This window comes from Phalacrocorax aristotelis, chromosome 2 (assembly GCF_949628215.1).
Source record: "Phalacrocorax aristotelis chromosome 2, bGulAri2.1, whole genome shotgun sequence".
Taxonomy (NCBI): domain Eukaryota; kingdom Metazoa; phylum Chordata; class Aves; order Suliformes; family Phalacrocoracidae; genus Phalacrocorax; species Phalacrocorax aristotelis.
Window position 1 is genome coordinate 66,205,190 of NC_134277.1, and position 23,088 is coordinate 66,228,277.

Sequence of the window (23,088 nt, forward strand, 5' to 3'; positions counted from 1 at the left end):
AAAGTTACTTAGTGCTTGTTTGGCTGCAGGGAATCCAGTGCTCTGCTTACTCTGACATAACCTGTATGACAACTGAGGTTCTCTGTGCAAGCACCAAGAAAGCCTCAGTACTGGGCTGAGGAGGCGCGCAACTGGTCTTCAACAAACGGCGGCTGACTTCTTGCTGTTAAAACATGCAGTGCAGAAACACCTGAAAATGTGAATGCTTCTAAACTAGGTTAGGGTGCAAAATCCAACACCTGAGACAAAGGCATCGCTGACGGTTTCTGCACGGGCGCAAGCGAGGCTGTTCCCCAAGCAGTTGCATTCCTTCGCTATGGCACCAATCCAGTCCACACTCCAGCTTCCTGTATTGATCTTACCCCTGAGAAATAGCTTATATTGGCAAGAGATTTGACTGATTGCAGCTTCATCCAGTTCCCCAAATGAAATAAAGTCTGTTTGCCAAATCGTTTCGTTAACCACTATTCTGATGAAGTGGGTTGCGCTCTCTCGTTTTCTCCTCATCACATTTCTGTGTGACACTAATGGCATGGACGAAACCTGGTTTCCATTAGGGAAGCTTAAGGCAATCGTACGCCTGCAGCTGCATTTTGCTAACCTTTGTTCTGTGTCTCTGCAGAAAGAAGTTGTAGTGGCAGCAGAGAGAAGTTCGGCAAAAGCTCGCCTTGGTGGAAGGATTTTCGTCTACTCGCTCTAAAAGGTCATGGTAGCCTTTACGCCCAGGGCACAGCTGGTCTTTTAGTGAAGAATCTCCATACTGTCTGTGATACTTTCCTCAAGCCACACAAATCACCAGACCACACGACAGCAAACTTTTGCTATAAAGATGTCCCAGATAGCTAGATGGGGTCCTAGGCAGTGCTGAGGGAGGGAGGATGGGCACTGTTTTTTAATTGAAGGGGATTATGAGCATTCATGGTGGTTTGGCTTACAAACCAACCAAAACTCTGTCAGTCGTGTAAAAGCACAAATTAATTCTGTTGTGAGCAGTAGCATCACTTAATCTAGAACAAGCAAGCTGGTCAGAAAACCTTTTAGAAGCTGAAATGAGCAGGCAGCTAGATTTTGGTAGTCCTATTTGGCTACGCAAGTTCAGTGTTCAGTGGTCGCCTTCTTTACTGGTCAGATTTGAGTATTTTCTTGACAAAACCAGGAAAGAATAGCACCTCGTTCACAATTCTTTGCATACTGTGATACAGACGGGGGTTCTAAGATATCAAAAGTTGCTGTCAAAATAATAAGCATGGAGGAGGGGCAGCTCTAAGCCAGACAGAAAAGTGGGTGCCAATCAAAAAGACTGCCTCTGTCTCTGAGCAAGTCTTGAAGCCTCCATTCTGGGTGTAGAACAGCTGGGGCTCCCAGGGAGAAGAGCGCAAGCAGGCTGATTAAGTTTTAGGAAATGCTTTTGCTTTCGCACTCGTGGCTGAGACTACTCTGACACCCTTTCTTTGTATCTTCATGTAAAATTCCATGACCATGGTAATGTAGAATCGTTAACAGCTTTTATTGTTAACAGTATTGTCTTCAACTAATTAACACTAATTTTGTATGACGCAGGTTTAAGAGTGTGCATCAGTTACCTATTAAACAACTTGAGCAGCAAGATGTGCTCTCTTCCCAACACTAGTCCGTAGACACATACGTATACATACGTATTTCCTCTCTCTTGCCCCCTTCACAAATGTAAAGCATTATTTTTATTTTACATAACACAAGTCAGTAGAATACCACAGAGTTCTAAAGGTCATACTCCAAGATGACAGACCTCAACTTACCTTCTTAGGAATTCTCTCATGCTGTTTTTAAAAAAAAAAAAAAAAAAAAAGCAAAGAGAACATTAGCTTGATGTGTAAATCCATTCTGACCTCTATTCTGGGGACTTTACCTGCCCAAATAGCAGAAGACTTAAAAAAAAAATTTTGAACTTTATGAAGGAAGCAACTGGACAAACTGGGTGCACAGTACTTGCCTTACAAATCTGTGCACTGTGGCGCGAGGCAAAATGAGCTGTGTATTTAAGGGCAGAAGAAAAAGTTGTCCTTTTTACATGAAAGTTGATGAAACCAGTATGCTGCGTAGCAATTCCATTCTGCACATACAGCCTCCACTGGCTTTGGTTTTTTTCTGTGTATGAGCTCAGAGTAATTTCATTGCACATGAATGCATTTTGATTACTTGAATTTTAAGAAAACTGTTAAACATTTGCATATGTCTGTAGAGAGAAAGGCAGTCTTGTAAAAGATGTGTCTTCCTCTCAGTGCTTTTATTGTGCTTTAAGTCAGTTACGTACAGGAAAAGGAGCCAATACGGTTCACAGAAGCCTCTCTGCGCAGAAAACAGAGCTTGGAAAGCTTATACAAAAGCTTCCCGAACAGCCGCACCAACACATTTCAGTCCTGGCCTAATGCAACTACAACTCCGTTGAAAACATCAGCATCCATATCCCTTCACACACTGGGGTTTATCAGCCAAAATAAGCGAGCCATTTTTTTCCACTGAAATGCTCAGTTTAGAAGTTTTTTACAGCTCTACCTCCTAAGCAAAAAAGCTGCAAAAAATTCAGCTAAAAACCTCAAAGAACATCACAAACCCCATTTATTTTCTCAAATTCTCATGCCTTTTATATCTGCAGTTGAAGTCACATACAGAACAACCATTTGAAAATAATTATGTACAGCTGATTTTTACCAAACTAGGATCACAGGCCTGCGTATAACTGTAATTTATGTACCCTTTTATTTCCATTTTTGACTTGTTAGTCCTGAGTAAAAAACGTTCACAGCTACAGTCACTGTCCTTTCATCCCTGCCAGTACAGCGAGTAACCTGGTGGCACCTAAGGAGCTGCTCACTGTATGTTACAGAGAGGTTAAAAAACTCCTGATGAGAAACAGACAGTTTGTGACCTGATGTAGGAGGATTCCATGCTCCCTCCTCTACAGACTGAGACAGACCAGTGGAGAACTACGCCCTCAGAGATAAATTCTAAGAAAAAACAGAGATACTGGGCATAATAATTTTACTCCTTCCTTCAGTCCATCACAGGACACCAGGCTTCCACACCCTTTACTAACCCTTACTGTGGCGCAGGCTAGTCCATGCTTCATCTTGTCTTCTTGGAGAGGAAAGAGGGAACGCGGAGCCCAGCTTAAGAGAAACTTAACAACCGGTCTGTTGATCTTTACCAGCCTTTGAGTCAGTCCTTACGACAACATGAGGAGTAGTTAACCCGCAGCTGTATCAGTGCATGTTGAACTAGTGGCAGATGGCAAGCACAAGTGTGCATGATCAACAGGGCCGCTTTTCCTGTTACTAAAACTGTGTATGTTTTGGGCCTAAATTAATCGTTAAGGAATACCCAAGATAAGTAGCTACATTATAAAACCTGTTATTGCTCACTTAAAATAAGGGAAACTATTATTTCTGGTTACTGCCAATTTAGAGGTGATGCTTTACAAGAGATGCAGGTATGATTTTTGCTGCGGAAAATCTATTCTTGAAATTACAACAGGGACTTAAAAAAAAAAAAATCCATTAAAAAGGCCACTTTTGGGGTGGATTTTAGTTTTACATTTGAAGTCAGATTCCTAAATCTGGAGCTTAGAACCAGAGTTATTGATGAATGCTGACTCCTGACATCCTTTAAGCTGAAAATACTGTTCTCTTTAAGAAAGGCCATTACACGAAGAGGCATTTGACAGAAACACCTGAAATGAGAATGCCCAAAAATAAGTACATGTACATGATACAGAAAACTAATAAAACATTTTTGGGGTGGAGGTGAGACTACTGTGGAAAGCATGTTGCTGCTTTCTCTTGTGTTTCTTTCCTTTTGTGTGCGAGTGTTAAAATCTCACCACAGGGTTTTGGCACAAAGTATATATTAAATTAGCAAGCTTAGAAATTCTTGCCGTTTTCAGTAGGGAAGAACAAATGCAAAGAAAGCGTCCAAAGTCCACCCTGTAACAATAAAAGTCTCTTCATTCCTGCTGCTCCTATTGGTTTGTTAATGTGCTTCTGCTCAGCCCAAATGTTTCTGCTTTGAGGTTGTTCTTTATCTCCACTCTTCCAAACGCTGGCTGTGATTTTTTCAAAACTGCAGGAACCTAGGCAAGATACAAAATAGCCTGTGATTACATGAGAAGCTGCTGTATATGCAGCAGAAGGAAATACATCTTCAGAGAGGCCCAAATCCTGATTATTCTCCTCTTATTTTCAGAACACTGTCTCTGTCTTCTCCCTCCCTAATCCCTTTCAGTACACTTCTCCGAGCCAGGTCAGTATGTGCTGGCATCAGTTTTGAGCAACACTTGAGGATAGTCCAGTTAGTTTTAGCCACGGTAAACAAACCACTTCCATCTGCCTCTTAGAGGCGAGGGAGGGAGGGAAGAAGGGGAGTTGATTGGGTGGCCTTTCATTTCTTTCTTTACTTGTAGCAACTTACTTTTGAATCCACTGATGCTTCCCTGTTATGAATATTACAGCACAGAACAGAGGTAGATAACACAGTCCCACAAGCTTTGGCAGGTAAGTGCCAAAAAACAGTGAAAATGACCCACATGAAATCTTGCTAACCTGAAGGCGGTCTCCTTGGAAATCTTCATGCAGCTTGGTACAACAGGGCTCTACGATGCCATCAGCACCAACAGCAAAGATAGCTGCTGTGCACGTGAGGAGCTATTACAAACCTCAGATTGGGAGTCAGGACATCACAACCATGGCACCATTCCCCAGAGAGATGCTTCCGCTAGTACCTGTCCTCACTGTCCTTTTATCTTTACCTTCTCCTTTACAAGACAGGAACTACAGATCCAGAGTTAGTGTGTGGGTGGGAGGAGGAGGGCAGCCTCTGTTACATCCCTCATGATGAACAGAGTGCTGCAGCAGCTGAGAACGCAAATGAGGGCTGCTTCTACCACCAGCCTCAGCTTCCCTTGGGCTGCCCCGTGAAAGTAAATACAGTGAGGAACAGACTGCAGCCTCACTTCTGGCAACAGTGAGCAGTATCTTACTGCTCAAGCGTCTCATTGCCAGTGCTGGGGCTTCCCACCTCATTCAATCCAGCTAGGGAGAACCTTTGCCTTTGTCAAGGAGCAGAAATGGAGCTGAATTCCCCTGTGCTCGGTGGCCCACTCCTCTACAATGGCTTATTTCCTGCTTTAGAAATGGACTGTACATGCAGGGTCGGACGCAGAAACCCTAGCCAACCATACATACGTGAGGAGGTAGTGGAGGTTCTAGGTGCCGCCCAAGGAAGGAAAGCAAGCGTCGCCATATCAGACCACTTCCCAGAAACATAATCCCCGTCACCAACCAAAATATTCTGGGGTCCTACCAAGAGAACGTTCCCATTAGTCATGCAGCTGTTGCTTCAGGAAAGGGATTATCCAAAGATAATCTCTCACTCCCCACCAGTGTTCCCCTCCTTTATGGGAGGAAGTAGTAAACTCTCCACCATCAACAGCCAAGCCCCACCTTGGGAAAAGGGCTGTTTCACAGCAAAGCATTTAATTTAGGAATCATCCCAGTGTACTGTTACCGTCCCATGCAGTTTTCCTTCCTTCATTGGGAAGTCTCGAAATTAAACCCTCCTATATTCAATGGATTTGGCAAGGAAGAAGCCTTTGCTTAGTTTTGGGGTGTTTCTTGTTTTAAAGATAGCATGTACAATTGTAAATTTGTACCCCCTGGTCTAACCCCACCCAGTCAAGGTATAAACACATAACTGACAGTGGAGGATTTCCTCTGGTGTGCTGGCAATGCCCTGGCTGCCTGCCAGATACCCTTGCCATCTGGAAGACAAAGCTAGTCTTTTCAGTAGACTAGACAATCATCAAAGAAACCTTCATACTGCTTTATATTCAGTCCTTATACAACCATAAATTTGTCTTCCCATTTCTTTTCCATGGACACTACACAGAAAAAAGGCTGCAACACTGTGCTGTTAGCCATACATCATTTGCTTACAAAAAAGTGACCACATGAACACATGAATCACTGGACTAAATTATGTTCACATATTACTTCAAATCTGGACCTTGACCTATGGAAAGAATGAAGCTGTACTCAATATAAAATGCAATATAAGAGTAGGGCCCATGTTTTATGTCACTGATAAAGCAGCACTGATTCCTTACCTCTTCAAGAGATGACTCCAAGTTCATACCAAATGCAACTCCTATGAGTCCAAACAGAGAGAGCGAGAAAGTCCCCATAGTCAGCTGCAAGTTCAGTCTCATCATGACATTACGGTGGCTAGAGAAGGGAGAAACATCTGTAAGGGGAACCCAAAAGTTGATTTGCTGCCTGAATTCTCAAATTCCACACAGCATGCACTAAAACTAAATAGTGAGAGGAAATCATGCTGGAGTTAGGCAGCCCAGTGACAAAGCTCAGGAAACAATAGAATAGAGCGGCTATCGTTTTGAAATTGCTGCATCACGATACCTCTAAGGCAGCAGGTTCTGCTTAATCATCAGCAGACTTTCTAGCCTCGCTCACTTTTAGAGGTGTATATACACAGGGTAACAGTAAATTTCCACAGAAATTTGTGTTCTCTCACTACTAACAGGCTGGAGTTTATATGTCTGTATCCACAGGAAGCAAAACTTTACTGTTACCTTGCAAATGAATATACTTACAAAGAAGCAGAGTCGGTAAATGCTGCAGACTATAAACCTGAGCCTGTTTTGGAGAATTCCATATTCAAGTCTTCCCAAAAGGATTTTTGTGGTTTCCTGATGCAGCACCCACCAATTGCTTCTACAGGTAACTCCCCAGTAAAGAGGAGAACGAATATTAAACACCGACCTCAAAGACAGAGTGGCACGTGCCTGCAAATGCAAGCTACAATTATTTTTCACTAAGAAAGCTGACTCGTAGTGAGAACTGTAGCATACAGAGAGAAAATATTCCCTCCAAAGTTATTCTCTCGTGTAGCACTCGCTCTATGGAGTGTGCACCTGAACACCCAAGCAGCCTAGCCAGGCTCTTAAATAATTCACTTTTGCTGATTTAAGAGTAAACTTTCCTGAGTAGAATTCTATTTTGCCCCCAAATTTGCAGACATTTCCCTTTAGTGAGTAGCTCCCCAGAAGGATCTAGAAGCTCAGTTTCTCCTGCTAGGGAGAACTGATGCCTAGCTAGAAAGGTTTTTACACATACCAATTAGGGTGTCTTGTTGCTTTGCTTTATCCAGTTCACTAATAAGAAAAGTGCAACGTAGCTTCTTGTGCTGTGACTGCAAGTCCATTCAAACCCTCTTGAAGACGGAATTCCCCAATTTCCCTTGCAGGCAGATTTGGGAAAGACTAGGCAGCATTAAATGCTGCTCAGCTTTGGGCAGTACTACAGGTAGGGTAGCTAACCTGTCCAGGTTGATAAAGATTATGCTTTCTGAGTCGTCAATCAGTACTCTGAGTTCACGAGCTTCATTTGCAAGATCTTCTGCTTGTCTGTAGTAGTTCTCCAGCAGCAGCTCCATTTCCTCTGCATGGTCAATCCCAGACGTACTCTCCTCACTGTGAGCAAAAATGTGTATTTTTCTGGTTAGCTCCATGTTGTACAGAAGCGTGTTAGTGATGTGTTAAGACAAGCACACAAGAGTTGTGGGGAACAGCAAACAAGAGTGCTGTTAGACACTAGATATCAAAATACAGTCTTTTCAGTGAGGAACTTCCAACCATACCAACAGCTTAAAATAAAAGGCATATTTTTATATCTATCGGCTGATCAGCAAAGGCAGTCAATTATTCTGAGTAGAGCAGTTAGCATTTGATGTGCTCGAGGCATGCACAGCACCACAAATCTTACTTTTTCAGATATTAAAAAGTTATAAAGTTATATAAATTCTATATTATTTATAAAGTTTATATTACTATAGACGTTTTTATTATTTTTAAGTTATTATAAGGTGCTGACAATTTTGAAAGGAGATGTTTAACTTCTTGGTGCCCTCAAGTGGTGGAAGCTGGTAACGGTGCAGTCAAAAACTCCAAGAATGAAACATAACCAAAAGTCAACACACAAACAATTATACCGCAAGGGAGATGTTTTACATGTATATTCAAATAGTTTAGTTGTAGGGTGTTTCAGCTGTACACGGTAATTACTGCAAAACGTTTTTGGGAGCATGAAGCAGCTGAAGAGTGAGCATCAAATGGAAGATGCTGCTCTCTAAGTGGCGCAGCAGCTTTCTCTGGAACAGGTATGTATGTTTCTGGCAGTGTCCTGGATTGTTCATCATGTAGATGAAAGCCCAGGCACCTGAGATCCACAAGAGCTTGGAAATAGCAAAGCCAGGAATATTCTTCGTCATGTTTTCTTTTGTAATATGACCTCATTTCTCCAGAGAGACTAAACTTTTTAAAGGATCTCCTCCTGGCATTGCTGACTGTTAAAGGAAGCTCTCTGAAATGGTTTTCCAAGAAAATAAGTGATATGTTTTCAGAATCAACCCATGTAAGCTCCCTGAGAACCTTTAAGAGAGCCCCTAGTTTCTCTCTGATGGGGCAGAAACTGAATGGGCTGATTTTAAAGCCCTTCAGAACTTGAGGTTTTTATTGCATGCAGATGAGAGGAGTTGCAGACTTGAAAGCCTTAGAGCACTATCTGCTGTGTTATGGATTCAGCTCAAGGTCTTATTCGATGAGTTATCTTTACACTGGCTCCTCTGTGGATACACAAAGGGAAACAACAGGCATATGGCCTTCAAAATAACTGACACCTGGTTTGCTTTCATTAACTAGCCTCCATTTGTCTCATGAGTCTTTGACAGTCTGCCACCCCTTCACACAGATACAAAGTCTGCCTCATCTTTCCGGGCTCAGCTCACCATTCCTGCTGCAAACGATCTCTGATGGCACCTATGTGCCTAGCTGGGTTCGACCACACCTCCTCAGGCTTTCTGAGTTCATAAAATACCACACATCACCCGCACCAATCCTGGAGCCAAAAGAGCTGCCCACACACTGCCAGCCTGCCTGCAAATGTGCTGTCGTGGCTACTGTTTCCTGGAGTGCCTCATCGACGGACTGCCTCACCGCGCCCTGCAGCACGGCTCCTGCATTCTTCACACAGCCTCCCCCCACCGTGCAATGGTGCCTGAAAGAAGTCACGACTTCAGGTTTCTCCAGATGTGAGAGTGTAAGGTGACCTTGGTATCTTTCCTAGATGTTCCCTACGCATTGTCTATGACGAGGCGAGAGAAGATTTGCCAGCAGCTTGTGTTAAGCCCAAAGGAAGGCTGTAAGCAAAACCAGGATGAAGACCAGCTGATGGCTCAGGAGCTGCCTGGAATTCAGAGCCCTCCCAATACTGCTCCAGCAGATGCATTAGAAATGCCAACTGCAAACCACTTCCGGAATACTGAGTTTCTGCTGCACGTTTAGACTATGCTTTGCAGGGCAAGAAACTTATCTCCTGATTTCAAACCCATGCTGCTGGGTGAACAGTATTAATATCCACATGCAACATGGTTAGGCGAAAATATTATTCAGCAACTTCACACAGGACCCTGAAAGGTAGCTTCTGTTATCTGCTTAAACACAGAACATGTCTGTATGCCCAAGATTTAAATACAGTTCAGCCCAAAACATCCTGGGATCTGATACACATCATCTTTTTGCTCTTTAGTTTTCACAGCGACTAGTGGTGGTGCTGCTGTGTGTTGTCTTTCACCATGATTTGAGAAAGTGCAACAGGACTATTTCTGCATGTACATTTTCCCTGAAATGCTGCTCTTCAAGGTGCACAAGATTGTTCCAGGGCCTCTTTCCTTCAGGTTCTCCTGGTGAGCAAAAAGCTAGAAGCAAGGTGCTCAGAACACTTCTAACAAAGGAAGTGTGGTATCTGACCTATTCAAGACAAGCTTTAAAACCTGCCTGTTTTTTTAGTGAAACTGAAGAAAATTCTCCCAGAAAGTGTTAATTTGTATTGAAAGATAATACTTGCTTCTTCTCCTCCTGCCATCCTGCTCCCATCCCATTACGTACTAGATGAGCTGGCCTATTATGCCAAGAACTATTTGAAACTGCATAATGACTAGTGCTAATGGAGTCTCTCTCCAAAATGGTGAATACAACCATTTCTGAAGCGGCAAGCGTTAGGGCTTTAAAAAATTAGAAAGTCTTTTTCTTTCTGCTTTTTGTCAGGGAGCACCCAGCTTAGTGTTCAAGTTCTCCTCAAACAAAACACACTGTTAAAAAAGTATGTGGTTTCAAAATATACATACAATACTTGTGGATCAGTCCATTTAGATAGACAGAGCTCTTCTATTAATTCTTCTTCATCTAAGATCTCCAGAATTGTTTCTTTGAAAACTTTAAGATCTGTTTCCAGTTCTGACAAGCTGAAGAAAGAACAGGCAAAAGGTCAAGTAATCCCCACTGGCACCAGTGCACAAAGGTAATCTCTAAATGGGGTTGCCAGCCAGCACCCTCGCCAGACGGAGCAGCCAGGAAAGACTTCCTTGCAGGGTTCTAAGAGCTCCTTCAAAAAATTCTCTACAGACCACATACTTAGCAGTGGTGGTGATCTGCCTGGGGACCAGCGAGCTGCAGACCCACACCAAAAGGGATTCACGTGTGTTTTCTGGATATATTCGTAAGTCAGAAAAAAACCAGCGCTCCGTGAGTATGTAGCGAGTGCATATTTGCGCTGTTGTACCAGAGAGGCTAATGCATGAAGGTACCAGTGCATTAGTACTAATAACCTTAAAGCACAGATCCAAAGGCTAATCTTGTTTTACATTATGGGGAACATTTTCATGATGTTGTTTTGTTCTCTTACGTATTATTTTGTTCTGTCAGATGCTATTTAAGAAGCTCGACTGTATTTCTGACAACTCGGAATAGATTTCCCTTTTTCCGGTTCTCCCCGCATCACTAGGAACTTCATCTACCAATTTTTACATTTACAAATAAGATGCACGACCCAGCATTACAGTAATCTAGGAAATTAAATTAGATACCATTTTTCTAACATTTCATTGCATATAATTTTCTATGGTCATCTTCTAGTCTCTTCACAGCTTACTCTTATTTACCTCTTGCCATTTTGCAGGAGAATGTGTAGTTTACTCCTATCCACAGACAAAAGCTTGGGGTCCACTAGAGCTTCCAGTGTCTCAAGGATCTGAGGCTGCAAAGTGTTAAGTCTTCCCTGCAGTTTGCTGATCTAGATAACAACACGATCCTTCATAAGAATTAAAGCAATCCCTTTAGAATGACTTGGGCAACTGACTCCTGTCTCTGAACACAAAATTCACAGTAACACGCAGTTAAGACAATCTGCTTTCTAATGCCCCAGAAATACTTGCTATAGGGATACCCCTTACAAGGTAAAGCCAGTGCAAAATACAGTATTTTATAGAAGTGATTTGCACTGAACTGAAACCCAGTGACAAGCACACCAACAAGGCTGATAAAGCTAAAACACTGTTTGCCAAGGAATATCATATTAGCATTAGCAAGCATAGGCTTTTAAGGATAGCTAGAAATCATTATCTGACTCCTGCCCAAGAGGCCAAAAACCTCAGCACTTTTGTGTGACTTCCATTTCAGCTATGGCATGTCTCCAGAAAGGTACTCTGATTGCTTTTTTAATTGTTCAAATGATAGTGAAGCCATTGCATCCAACTAGTGCTTTCTTGGGAACGGAATGGAAACACACATACATAGAAAACCATAAAAACTAAAGCAACAAAAGCTGAAACCAAAACAGAACTCCTAGAGTAAGTGCGTAATACATAGACAAATGCATATGTATAAATATTAACACAAGAATAAATTAATACTGTCCTTTCTATGAAGAAACAACCTCCAAAACAATTTAAGTAAACATGAGATAGCTCACCCGGTACTGCAGGATTGCTTCTATGGCTCGGAATTCAAAGGGCAGGGAATATGTAACTAGTTGACCTTCCCCAGCCAGCTGAGATGCTAGTTCATTGAAGAGCCAGTGTTCCAGATTTAAATTACGATAATCTAGTATCAGAAGAAACTCTGGTGTTATGACAGCCTTCAAGAACTGAAAAAGACAGTACATGTAGGAGTCTGAAAAAAACCTCTCTGAAGATTTGTCATAACTCTGTAGTATATTTGATGATTTAGGCTTTGATAAAGCCACTCTTCAAATGTATTTTCAGGCAGGAAAATAACAGAATCTCGTGCTAACTGCTAACTAGTGGATTCCCCATGGTTCAGACACAACACTGTCCCAGCGGTGGTGTGACTGAGAAGAGGCTCCTCGTAAGCCTTTACTTCTACGACTATGTTAGTAATGTTTCTCCTGTGGTCAACTAGGAAAATGGTCATTAACACATACTACTGGTAAACCCATACCTCTGATTGCTACGTACAGCTCCAAAGACACATTTACTGCTGGACTGCACATCACAGAGAACTGGTATTAGAAGAACTGCGCAAGAAAACGCAAGTGCAAGGATAAGACATGGTTCACGTTTACACTCAGCTATAGGGAAACCCGTTACCTCCATTCTCAGGATGATCCTGTTGTTCCTAGTAGCAATGCTCATTAGGTGTTGAAATCTTAGATCTCGAGCTTGAAGACCCAGTTCCTGGTACAATTCTGTTTTCTTCTTTTCTATCATAAAAATAGTTTTAGATTAAGACATTTAGGGGACAAGCGTACATTTTAGTGTGTTATTAAGTCCTGCAAAATAAAAAAAAGCTCTGCTATCTTTAAAATAGTTTTCCTCCCGTTGATTCCTCAGTGTAATTTACTTTTTCTGAAGTTTAGACGACTGTATCTTGAGAGGAAAGAGAAAAATTCTAGATATAAGTGAAAAAGTTGGCTGTGACAATCCATTTAATATCAGAAACCAAGCGACTCATTTGAGAAAGCACATGCAATGCTACAGGAAGGGAAATACAAGACAAGGAGAGTAGCATGCTGGTCAAAAAGGAAAAAGACAAAGTAAAAATGACCTTCCTGTGAGAGACTGTATACATTATTTTCAAAATATTACTTAAAAATATACAAAAATTGTAACAATAAAGGTGCTATGAAGGCCAACAGAAGGCAGCAAAACAGAGGAAACATTGCAACATCCCAGATAAACACAGTGAAGTATCCCGAACATAATTTTCTACCCCACGTAGATTCCCAGTTGAGCTTTTCTGCATTGGACAAGGAAACAAGGCAAACAAAAACCAACCAAACAAAAGTACAATGAAGACTCACCAAAATAGGTAGTATTACCCTCTTTGTCAAGCTTCATCTAAAGGAGTAGAAAAAAAATATTTTTTTCACAGAACTACTATAAAACACGAAATCAATTTCTCAAATTGTTTGCCCTTGCCTAGAAATCAAATGGTAAATGTTATGAAGAAAAAGCAACTTTTTATGCCCTCTCATCCAATTAAGAAAAATATTGCACAGAATTGCTTTCACTGTGTTTCTATATTTCACTGTGTTTGTATACACACCAAACAAAACCAGTGTCCTCTGCCCGCCCATGTTCCTACGTAAACCTCAAGAAGGAGGTGATTTACAGAGGATCAGACTTAGAACAGAGTAGAATGGAATTAACTAGACTAGTCTATTTCAGTTGGCAGGGACCTACAATGGTCACCAAATCCAACTGCCTGACCACTTCAGAGCTGACCAAAAGTTAAAGCATGTTGTTAAGGACATTCTCCAAACGCTTCTTCAACATTGACCAGCCATGGGGCATCAACCACCTCTCTAGGAAGCCTGGTCCAGGGTTTGAGCACCCACTCAGTAATGCACCACCTCCTCATGTCAAGTCTAAACCTCCCCTGGCACAGCTTTTAGCCCTTCCATGCATCCTGGCACTGGATACCAGGGATCAGCAGGGAATCTTACATTTTGGATTACAAATGATGGTATTTCCTCTGTAGCAATCTAAAAAGTTTAAAAATAAAATTTAAAAAGTAAAGAGTACCACAAATTGGTTAGTTAGGCCTTGTGTCTGTGTCAAGTACTGCATTAATATGCTCTTCAGCTAGTAACCTGCATCTAAATCCTTCTTGGTTTAGCACTTGTCATTCAGATTATTCATTTAACACTCGTATCACCTAGCAAAAGAATTTTATTGGAAAAACAGCAATGTCTGGGTCTGGTTTAATCAGAAAGTTTGCTGTTTTGCTCATAAACCGTGTAGCTGGATTACATATTACTGGCTTTAAAACTAACTTTCTGTGAATTAAACATACCTAAGCATACATTCCAGTAGAGCTGCAACAGGGGTTGCACTGCCACAAGGACCTAGCTGCATGCACCTTGTTGCAGAATGGCTGCTTTTTGTTCTCCGCAAGGAGGCCTTACCTTCCCTCACATGCACTAACAATGTCAATTAAGCAGTTTCCAAATGGCTTTCAGACTCATATTAAAAAAGGATATATAGGGAGCTACCAAGACACAGGAATATTATTTCCAAAAGGCATGACAAGTTTAACAAGAAACCTTCTGACTGAAGTATGTCTAAAAGTTGACCTGCCTTCACAGTTAAAGCAAGAGTACTTTCAGCAGTTGCTGGATCTTAGAAAAACATCGTGATGAACACTGTATACCGTAACTGTTCCTCAAATCAGAATTCCTTAAACCAACAATTTAGAACTAGGGGTGTTCTCTGAGAGACTAATCAATCTCCTCTTATGATGCTTTATGAAAAAAAAAAGAGCAAGCACCATCATCTTGCAGAAGCTTCCCTTGTTGGTGGGAACGCCTGCACGTACTTACCACTGCAAAAACAGGAGACACGCTGGCTAAAGTGGCTTGGGAGGCCTCTGTTGTTGCACGTTGATAAAATTTACCTGAAGAAAGACAAGACAAGACGTTTGTACTTCCAGCACACTGCGCTTTTCCTTTAATTACGCGGTGCCCCGCTGTAAGCCGTCTACATAAGGCACTGGCACACAGACGAAGCAGCATTGATGGTGAGAAGGCCCCTGCAAGCCCATCCCCCGCCCCGCGGATGGCGGGCAGGTACCGCACCAAGCGCGGCTACCGCCGGCTCGGCTTTCCCCTCCCCTGCCGAGGGGTCACCTCCCGCCCGCGGCCGCACAGCGAGGCCTGTACAGGGGGCCACTCCAGCCTCCCCCGCCCGGCACCGGGGCCCGGCCCGCGCCATCCCATCGCCATCGCCGCCGCTTACCCGCCCAGCGCAGCCCCCATGCGCACAACGGCGGCGGCACCGCCAGCCCCGCGGCCCGGCCGCGGCCCGGCGGCAGCCCCAGGGCGGCCCGCAGGCGGCCGCCGCCGCCGCCCGCCCAGCCGCGGGGCGCCCAGCAGGAGCAGCAGCAGCAGCAGTAACCGGAGGCGCCGCGGCCCGGCGGGGCCCCGCGGGGGCGGCCCAGGCCGCGGGGAAGCAGCCCAGCACGCAGCATCGGCGCGCAGGCCCCGCGCAGCGGCCCGGCCCGGCCCGGCTCCCGGCGCGCAGCCGCGGCGGGGGAGGAGCCCTGAGGGCGGCTGGGGGCCGGGCCGGGCTAGGCCAGGTTACCGGGCGCGGCTACAGCCCGCCTCTGGCAGCCGGGCGGGAAATGCTCAGGCCTTGCCGCCGGTAAGGGGCCCCGAGGGGCCTCCGTAAGGCCCGGGCAGCCCCGGCCCTGCGCCGGCCGGCGGGAGTGCACTGTAACGCGCGTAACGTGCTGGTGGCTGGGATTTTATTTCTAAAGATGTGGGGTTTTTCTAAGTGTAGAACAAATCTGCCCCCACTAAAGGTCTTGCAATGGCAGTTCTTTGCCTTACTTGTGTACCTAAAGCTGCTTGGTTGAGACTTCCAAGTTTAATTAGAATCGTAGAATCACAGAACCAGTAAGGTTGGGAAAGACCTCTAGGATCATCAAGTCCAACCATTAACCCAACAACACTACCATGCCTCCTAAACTGCGTCCTGAAGTGACATGTCTACGTGTTTCTTGAATGCTTCCAGGGATGGTGATTCCACCACCTCTCTGTACAGCCTGTTCCAATGTCTGACCACTCTTTCAGTAAAGAAATTCTTTCAGTAAAGAAATTCTTCCTAATATCCAGTCTAAACCTCCCCTGACGCAGCTTGAAGCTGTTTCCTCCTGTCCTGTCACTGGTAACTTGGGAGAAGAGACCACCACCCACCTCACTACAGCCTCTGTTCAGGTAGTTGTAGAGAGCAATAGGGCCTCCCCTCAGCCTCCTCCAGACTGAACAACCCCAGCTCCCTCAACCTCTCGTCATAAGACCTGCTCTCCAGACCCTTCACCAGCTTCGTTGCCCTTCTCTGGCCACGCTCCAGCACCTCAATGTCCTTCTTGTACTGAGGGGCCCAAAACTGAACACAGTATTCGAGGTGCGGCCTCACCAGTGCTGAGTACAGGGGCACGATTGCTTCCCTACTCCCACTGGCCACACTATTCCTGCTACAAGCCAGGATGCTGTTGGCCTTCTCGGCCACCTGGGCACACTGCTGGCTCATGTTCAGCGGTCAATTAGTAACATACCATTAATTAATAAAATACCAGCTTCTATATTATCTTTACTCTGCAGTTTTCCTGTGAAAAAGGCTCATGCAGATAGCGGGGACATCTTTTGGTTGGTTGGTTCTGCTGAAGAGTATAAATCAGCGTGAAGGCAAAGCCCGTGTCCAAAGCCCTGCAGCAGGACGTGTTATCAAAATGTACTTTCAGTGCTTTTTGCTACTTAGTGAGGAAAGAAAAGACGAAGTGGCTACCCCAACAGGAGCACAGAAATCTAAGCGCTGTCCTGAACACGGGTCTGAGTTTTGAAGACAAGGGGGTCGGGGCCAAATTCTGCTCTCGGCTGGGCTGCAAGTTAAAGGGGAGTCACCTGCAGGCAGACACTGTCCTCTCCTTTCCTACGCCACATCACCCGTGCATTTGTGTGGGTGTCTGTACGTACGTACACTGATGTACATAGATGAGCATTTGTTCAAAGCAGATTCACATGTACAGAATCAGAACGATGGTTTACACACATTCTGCACAAAAATAAATGACTTCACAAGGAAGTAATTAAAAAAGTTCCTTAGTAGCTATATACAGCATGTATGTCTAGACTGAAGCCATCAAAGGTTTTCAGTTTTAGGGTAAGTGTGCCTGAATGCAAATGTTGCCCCCCTTTATCTTTGATAAAAAGCTGAAATCTACTTAAAGGGAGTACTGTATCTCTAGTTTTGGTTAATCACAGCAGGTGGCAGTATGTACAAGACTAATTTAATACTCTTGGCTGTCAGAGATACTTAAAGAAAATTTGGAAATACCAGACAGACAGCACAAAAAGTACCACAGGAGAGCAGGAAACAAACACGCACCGTTGCTGGCAACTAACAGCAGCTTATGTTGACTCTGCATGTTTGGAATGCAAAAGCGAGGGAAGCGTCTGAAAAATATCTGCCAGAAATTTACATTTAATGAATTTACAGTAAGTCTCACACAGCTGACATTTCACACCCTTCAATAAAAAAGGGAAAAGACTGGATTGATCTATTTGTTTTCCTTTGTCCGTCTGTTACTTTGGCAGCTCACGCAACAGAAGTGTTGGAAATAAGACGACATAACTTCACACCGAATATATATTGATACGAACTTTGATATGTACAATATAATAGACCAGTATACCACTAAGTATTGGTGTTGTATCTCATGATAGCTGCATCATCAGTCATCATCGTACGTGTCTGGAAGGGAAGGCAGTAACCAAATATCACCTCTGTCTTCGGAGGTGAAGGCAACACATTAGTGTGAACTGGCAGCCATGGATAAGTCATGAGGCACAGACAGAATGTATTTTATACTGCTGCTGACAAAAGATAACTGGAGATCTAGAACTGCCATCTATTCACTGCAGCTCTAAACACCAATGAGCTGCTTGTTGCTTCTGCTGCACGCGTGTGGCAGGTATCCTGTCTGTCCTGCAGTGCCAACCTTTGGGGGCAGTTTGCTCTATTTCATAAAACAAAAAAAAAGGGTCACACTCATCTGCTGTGTGTTGGAGACGACACGAACGGGCATGAGGGCTGTTCTGCATTCAGCCAAAATGAGAGGTTAGCTCCTGCACAGGCTTGCTTAGCCATGAAATTGCCATCCAAATCAGAAGCCATTTGTGAGGTTGAATTATGTGAGCAACTAGTTCCACTGTCGGCTGAAAGTCAGACACGAGGGACTGGTCTGATTGCAGTTGGGGTGGAGATCGAGCAGAAACACTGAACAAAAACACAAAGAAAATCATAGGTATCATCAGAGGAGTCCTTATAAACCTCAACTAAAGAAAAGCTCTGAGAAATTTTTGGTAAAATTATAGTAGAAGGGCAAGCCGATGTCTGTCTACAGAGAAATTACTTTCTAGTGTATGATTTGTACATTTAATCAATCCCATTTATATACAAATATGTGCTTGAACCTATTACCTGTTTCTTCTAAACCAAATGCTTGCAGGAGCCCCATTTTATTCATGTTGAGGGGGAAAAAAAAGAACAAAAGAAACCCCCAATCAAAACCCAAACAACAGATTAACCAAAAAACATGTTTGCTTCCAGACAGCAGGTGAGTGTCTAGTGGATGCTGAGTGCAGCTGAATAAGAAGAGAGAGTGAGAAAAGGAAAGACTCCATGGAAAACTTAAAATACATAATATTAACCTTTAGAATAATTCCTCTTATGTGAATGAATCAGGAATACTCAGCTGATGATCTCAGGTGCCTTGATGAAAGGTAGCTACAGTAACACGCTGAGAAATCTTTGCCTAGAAAGGATGGCTGCGCTTTCGTTACAAGACCGCATGAAAGATATATTTCAACTTTTTCCCTACTGGAGCTAACCACCTGGAATTTGTTTCTCCATGGAGAGCATTTCCTCATGTGCCTCTAAGGGTTTGCCAAAGCCTTTTCCACATGTAACCCTTTATCATCTCAGCTGTCCCAAGAATACTGTCAGAAAACACCTGTGTCATCAAAAGCTGTTGCTTAAACTGTGATTGTCTAATGCTTTTTCTTAAGCAAAAATTATGGATCCTGATATTCTAAGGAGTTTTTGATCTGGCAATTGTATAAGTAGGTGAAGTTGCTATGACATAGGGTTTAAAATTTACAACTGCATCAGTACATCAGTATTTTGTTTCTTCCAGTTAGTGTATATGCATGGGAGTTGAACCATAATTTATATACCTTAAACTGTCAGTGCAACAGTCTGATTACCCCAGAAATACAAATGGGAATAAAGTGTCTGCTATTTTTTAGTCTGATTTTAGATAAGCTGCACAGAGGTGTAGTTAAGTGTGATTCTCAGCACTGTGTGCAATACAAGCAGCTGAATTTTGTTCTCTGTGTTTAGAAATGTTAGCCTTAACCTTTCTGTATATTCTATCAGTCTTTCTTCAGCACTGGGACATGTTCCTGTCCTCATGTTTTGCGATCACTGAGCCTTGTCAGGGACCTGCAACAAGCTGCAATCTTTCCTGGTCCAGAAATGGCAGAGACCTAACAGCATTTTACTGCAGAAAAAGTGACCCTGTTTGATGCTGTGTCGGTATGCCATGGCTCTGTTCTCATCACGTCCTCCAATGTGTGCCTGTTACCTGACCTCAGCTCCATCATGATCATGACACACGACCTGACTTGTGGTCTTGTCCATCAGCCTCAAGTAAGACGAGAGGTCTGACATCACTCTCTCATAAAAAGATTATGTGTCTCTACATTTATCTTACGTGTGTCAGTGGGTTCAGCAGCTTGTCTCGTTACTGTTGAGAATGTGATAGGAGATAGCTTAGAGACTGAAACAATAGTGGGGATGAGAGGTCAGGCCCTGGGAAGGCTAGAAGGAGCAGATTCTCGTGGATGAAGGCTCTGCTACCACAGGCTGCAGTGTTTGAGCTTTTCTTAGCTTTCGAGCAGTGGTCGTACTTAGGCAAGACGGAAACATGCTGACTTTATACTGCATTGGAAACACTCTGGTTTTGTTTTGCTTTGTTGCTATTACTGAAGAAAATAAAAGGTATTGTTCTGAAAAGGTTGGTGTGAAATGGTGAGCTCCGTAGTACGTGTTGGGCTGGATGGTTGAGTGCTTTTCAGTGGCTGAATTTGGAAGTGTTGACTTAAGAGTAAGAAAACGGTGAGATTCCACTGCAGCACAAGTAAAGGGATAGAGGGCAGAAAGGGAAGCAGCTGATTTTGAAAGATGAAGTCTTCAGATGCATAGCTATTAGCTACGTAAAGGTTAAACTATGGGTAAAATTCCACACAGCAATTCTTCAAAGCATTCAGAACATACTTCCAGTTTTGGACAAAGATTTTGCCCACCAGTTCTAGGCAGCTGTAAGGGGTATTTTATTGCAGTCCACAAAAGTGACTGTAACTAGCATGGCCATAGGTAAAGCCCAACAGTATTCTGGAATAGCACAAGTGTCAAAATGGGTGCACGAGGCAAATATTCAGTGGCTTATTCCTAAGCCACAGATGTTGTGCGATTGCAAACTAGGCCTAAGGTCACCGGAAGTGGTAGAATCTAGCACAAAATTGCATATAGTTGATGTATCACTACTTGACTGCAGAACAGCGTGAAGGTCACCAGCATTTTTGGTTTTTACACATATGCATATTTTTATCACAAATTTTCTTTTCAGTTTGCAATAGATCAATGTTAAACACTATTAATTCGAGGACAGTAAATGCTTGGATCTCCCCTTTATTAGAAGAAAACCAGCAGCAAGCAGAGAAATTTAACTGTTAACCAATAACAGTAGCGTATTTGACTTCCCTCACCCTGAAATTGCTCTTTTTGTAATGGTTAACTGCCCTGTTGTAACTCACAGCAGGGGGGTAGTTTTCACATCAAAGGAGGTAAGATAAAAGGAAAGAAAAATTCCTTCCATCACATGTGCTGAAATCCATTTGGAAGAACAATCACTACCGTACACTAAACAATTCCAGGTAGGGAGGTCTAGAACAGTTTTTGTCTTGTGCCAATCAGTGGGGAAAAGGGACTGCTAAAGGAATTCAGTTTGAACTTAAGGCATTTTCTGTTTATTTTCTCTCCAAGGTGTAGCAAAAATCCAGTGGAATCAAAGTTTCTGTATGTTATTATGCAGCTTCCTGGAAAAGCAAAGCAGATAGCATCAAAAAGCATAGCCAAAAGTCATGTCCCAAGCATGTCTGAACTGTTTTCAAGAAAAGAAAACTTATCTGTAGTCAGAATTTGTTTGGACACATCAGACTCTACTCTGATCATTGAATAAGCCCATAAAATGCATGTGTGATTGATTTTTTACAATTTTTAATAATCTGAGGAGATTAAAAAAAAATAATCTACGAGTGTGATAATGCAAAATCCAAAGTTACTTCCCAAACATTGGACAGTCTGGAGGTGTTTGGATCAGAATTATCAAGGAAAATGCAGCTTCAAGTGGATTGTTTACGAAGTTTTTTGAATAGTTTAAATTAAAAATGGTGTCAGGATGATTTCATGATCTGATATATTCATCTGTGAAATCTAAGGGAGTCTTTTGATGATGGTATAGGTTGGATCCATTCTTAATATGTATATTAATACATTTTTTATATATCCTGTATTTTATCTTCTATGTAGAGTTATATAAATTGACTTAGGAAAGAGTGCAACATTAACCCAATTTGACCTTACGTTATGGTCTTTGAACCACAAATGTGTTATTTTACATTTTTGTCTACTGTTTTTCTGTTTCCTTCTGTTGATGTATTTTTGTTAAAAATAAATTGTGCCCGAGAATATTCTCCTGATTTGTTAGGCTACTGTTCATGGTGTATTTTGAATCTGAGCTTGGTTTAGTGGGGCAAGCCACCCCTGAGATTGATTAACTGAAATTATTCAGACAGAATTGCAGGTTTGTGCCAGCTCAGCAGAATTGATATTAGCTCTTGTGATAGATCCCAGATCCTTAAGAGAACAAATTATAACAGACTCACTCAACCCCAGAATGACAGGAGTACTGAAAAGCTTTTAAATATTTCAGGAATGCAAATAACTAAATAAACTTACCCAAATACTGGGGGAGTGCAGGTTAGTTTTGTGTTACTAGCGAATTGTGCCCATTCAGATGGTAGGATGGGGGAAAAGCACCCGAACAGCATCTATAACATTTACATATCATCTGAAAAAGACATTCAGAGGGCATCATTTTAGTAAGCGCATTAAAAAAAATCACTTGCCCATACATATACGCTGTTAATTTGTGTAGTCCAAGAGCCTAATTTCAACCCCACTGGTAAGTTGTTTTCCCTGCAACATCACAGCCCAGCTTTATTTCTGAATTGTGGCAAACGTAAACAGCAAATGGCAACAGGTGACCTGGAGCAAAGGTACAGTTTTCAGGTGGGATTTTTAATAACCGGCAAGAAAAAAAATAAGAATGGAATGAATAACGGTAGGAATGATTTTTTAGTGGTTCCTATGCTTTGTCCATGGACCATCCTACACACAAGTGGTAGTTGTTGATGTTAATAATGAATCAAAGGCAAAATCAGGCACCAAATTACTAAATCTCCAGTGGAGAAAGCATTTATCGTAATCAGCAAAAGAATACAGAGAAGAAGCCAGGGCAGAGAGCCTGGGGCAGACACTCATGCTGTAGAAACTGCCTTTTGGTGGCAGCTGTGGCTTGTCCTTGCCTCCACGCCAGGCCAGCTGCCTAGCGTTTTCGTGACCTTGATCTGGGAGGTCTAGTGAAAGTCTGTTTTATTCTTGAGAGTGGGAAAAGCTGACCCCTTTAGTAAGAAATCCCAAGAAGAACTGGCCACATGTGAACGAAATACCTGTTTTCAGCCACCCTTCTCCGCACCGGCGGGGCCAAACGCAGCACAGCGACGGGGCAGGCGCCAGGCCGCCGCCGCCGCCAACTCCCGCCCTTCACGCCGGGACCGGAGCCCGCCAGGAGACGGTCTTGGGGGCGGTTAATGCCTGTCACACCCCTGTGAAGGGCGGCCTCTGTGCGAGGCACCATTACCGGCGGGTAACGGCCTCTGGCCAGCACTCCGCCTCGCGCGGAACCGCCATGTCGCGGCAGCTCCGCCTCGCCCTGCCCGCCCTCGTCTTCTCCCCGCCCCGCCGCCCCTGCTCGCCCTGGGAGCGCGGAGCCGGCTC

General features: G+C 43.3%; 2 protein-coding genes and 1 long non-coding RNA gene across 11 annotated transcripts in view; 1 reads left to right on the forward strand and 2 right to left on the reverse strand.

Moving 5' to 3' along the window:
- Positions 1 to 12,606, forward strand: part of GPLD1 (glycosylphosphatidylinositol specific phospholipase D1) — a 37,547-nt gene extending 24,941 nt beyond the window's left edge. For all 7 annotated transcript variants that reach the window (XM_075083892.1, XM_075083888.1, XM_075083889.1 and 4 more), the window contains one exon: positions 623 to 12,606. In XM_075083892.1, coding sequence (XP_074939993.1) covers positions 623 to 700 — 78 coding nt within the window. In that variant the 3' untranslated portion in view covers positions 701 to 12,606. The remainder of the gene's footprint in view (positions 1 to 622) is intronic.
- Positions 2,582 to 15,438, reverse strand: MRS2 (magnesium transporter MRS2). Of its 2 annotated transcripts, XM_075083898.1 has the most exons (11): positions 15,142 to 15,437; positions 14,727 to 14,800; positions 13,206 to 13,242; positions 12,493 to 12,605; positions 11,856 to 12,029; positions 11,047 to 11,177; positions 10,234 to 10,350; positions 7,370 to 7,522; positions 6,140 to 6,257; positions 5,220 to 5,333; positions 2,582 to 4,108 (listed from the first exon to the last, which is right to left on the reverse strand). In XM_075083898.1, exons 1-11 carry the CDS (start codon positions 15,371 to 15,373, stop codon positions 3,998 to 4,000), a joined length of 1,374 nt encoding a protein of 457 aa, XP_074939999.1. In that variant the 5' UTR covers positions 15,374 to 15,437; the 3' UTR covers positions 2,582 to 3,997. The 2 variants fall into 2 exon arrangements, with proteins under 2 accessions (XP_074939999.1, XP_074940000.1); XM_075083899.1 differs by lacking the exon at positions 10,234 to 10,350 and having other exon boundaries at positions 15,142 to 15,438.
- Positions 15,439 to 17,926: 2,488 nt separating this feature from the next.
- On the reverse strand, positions 17,927 to 23,046 carry LOC142052965 (uncharacterized). 2 transcript variants are annotated; one of them, XR_012659040.1, is made up of 3 exons: positions 22,653 to 23,046; positions 21,988 to 22,099; positions 17,927 to 18,183 (listed from the first exon to the last, which is right to left on the reverse strand). It is a non-coding gene; the product is annotated as an uncharacterized LOC142052965 (long non-coding RNA). The 2 variants fall into 2 exon arrangements; XR_012659041.1 differs by lacking the exon at positions 17,927 to 18,183 and adding an exon at positions 20,281 to 21,065.
- Between the last annotated feature and the right edge of the window lie 42 nt (positions 23,047 to 23,088).

Coding starts and splice junctions, on each gene's coding strand:
- MRS2 (XM_075083898.1), bottom strand. CDS start 15,373: ATGCTGCGTGCTGGGCTGCTTCCCCGCGGCCTGGGCCGCCCCCGCGGG. Junction 13,243..14,726: donor TGTCTCCTGTTTTTGCAGTG/GTAAGTACGTGC, acceptor CTACTCCTTTAG/ATGAAGCTTGACAAAGAGGG. Junction 12,606..13,205: donor GGGTAATACTACCTATTTTG/GTGAGTCTTCAT, acceptor TTTTTATGATAG/AAAAGAAGAAAACAGAATTG.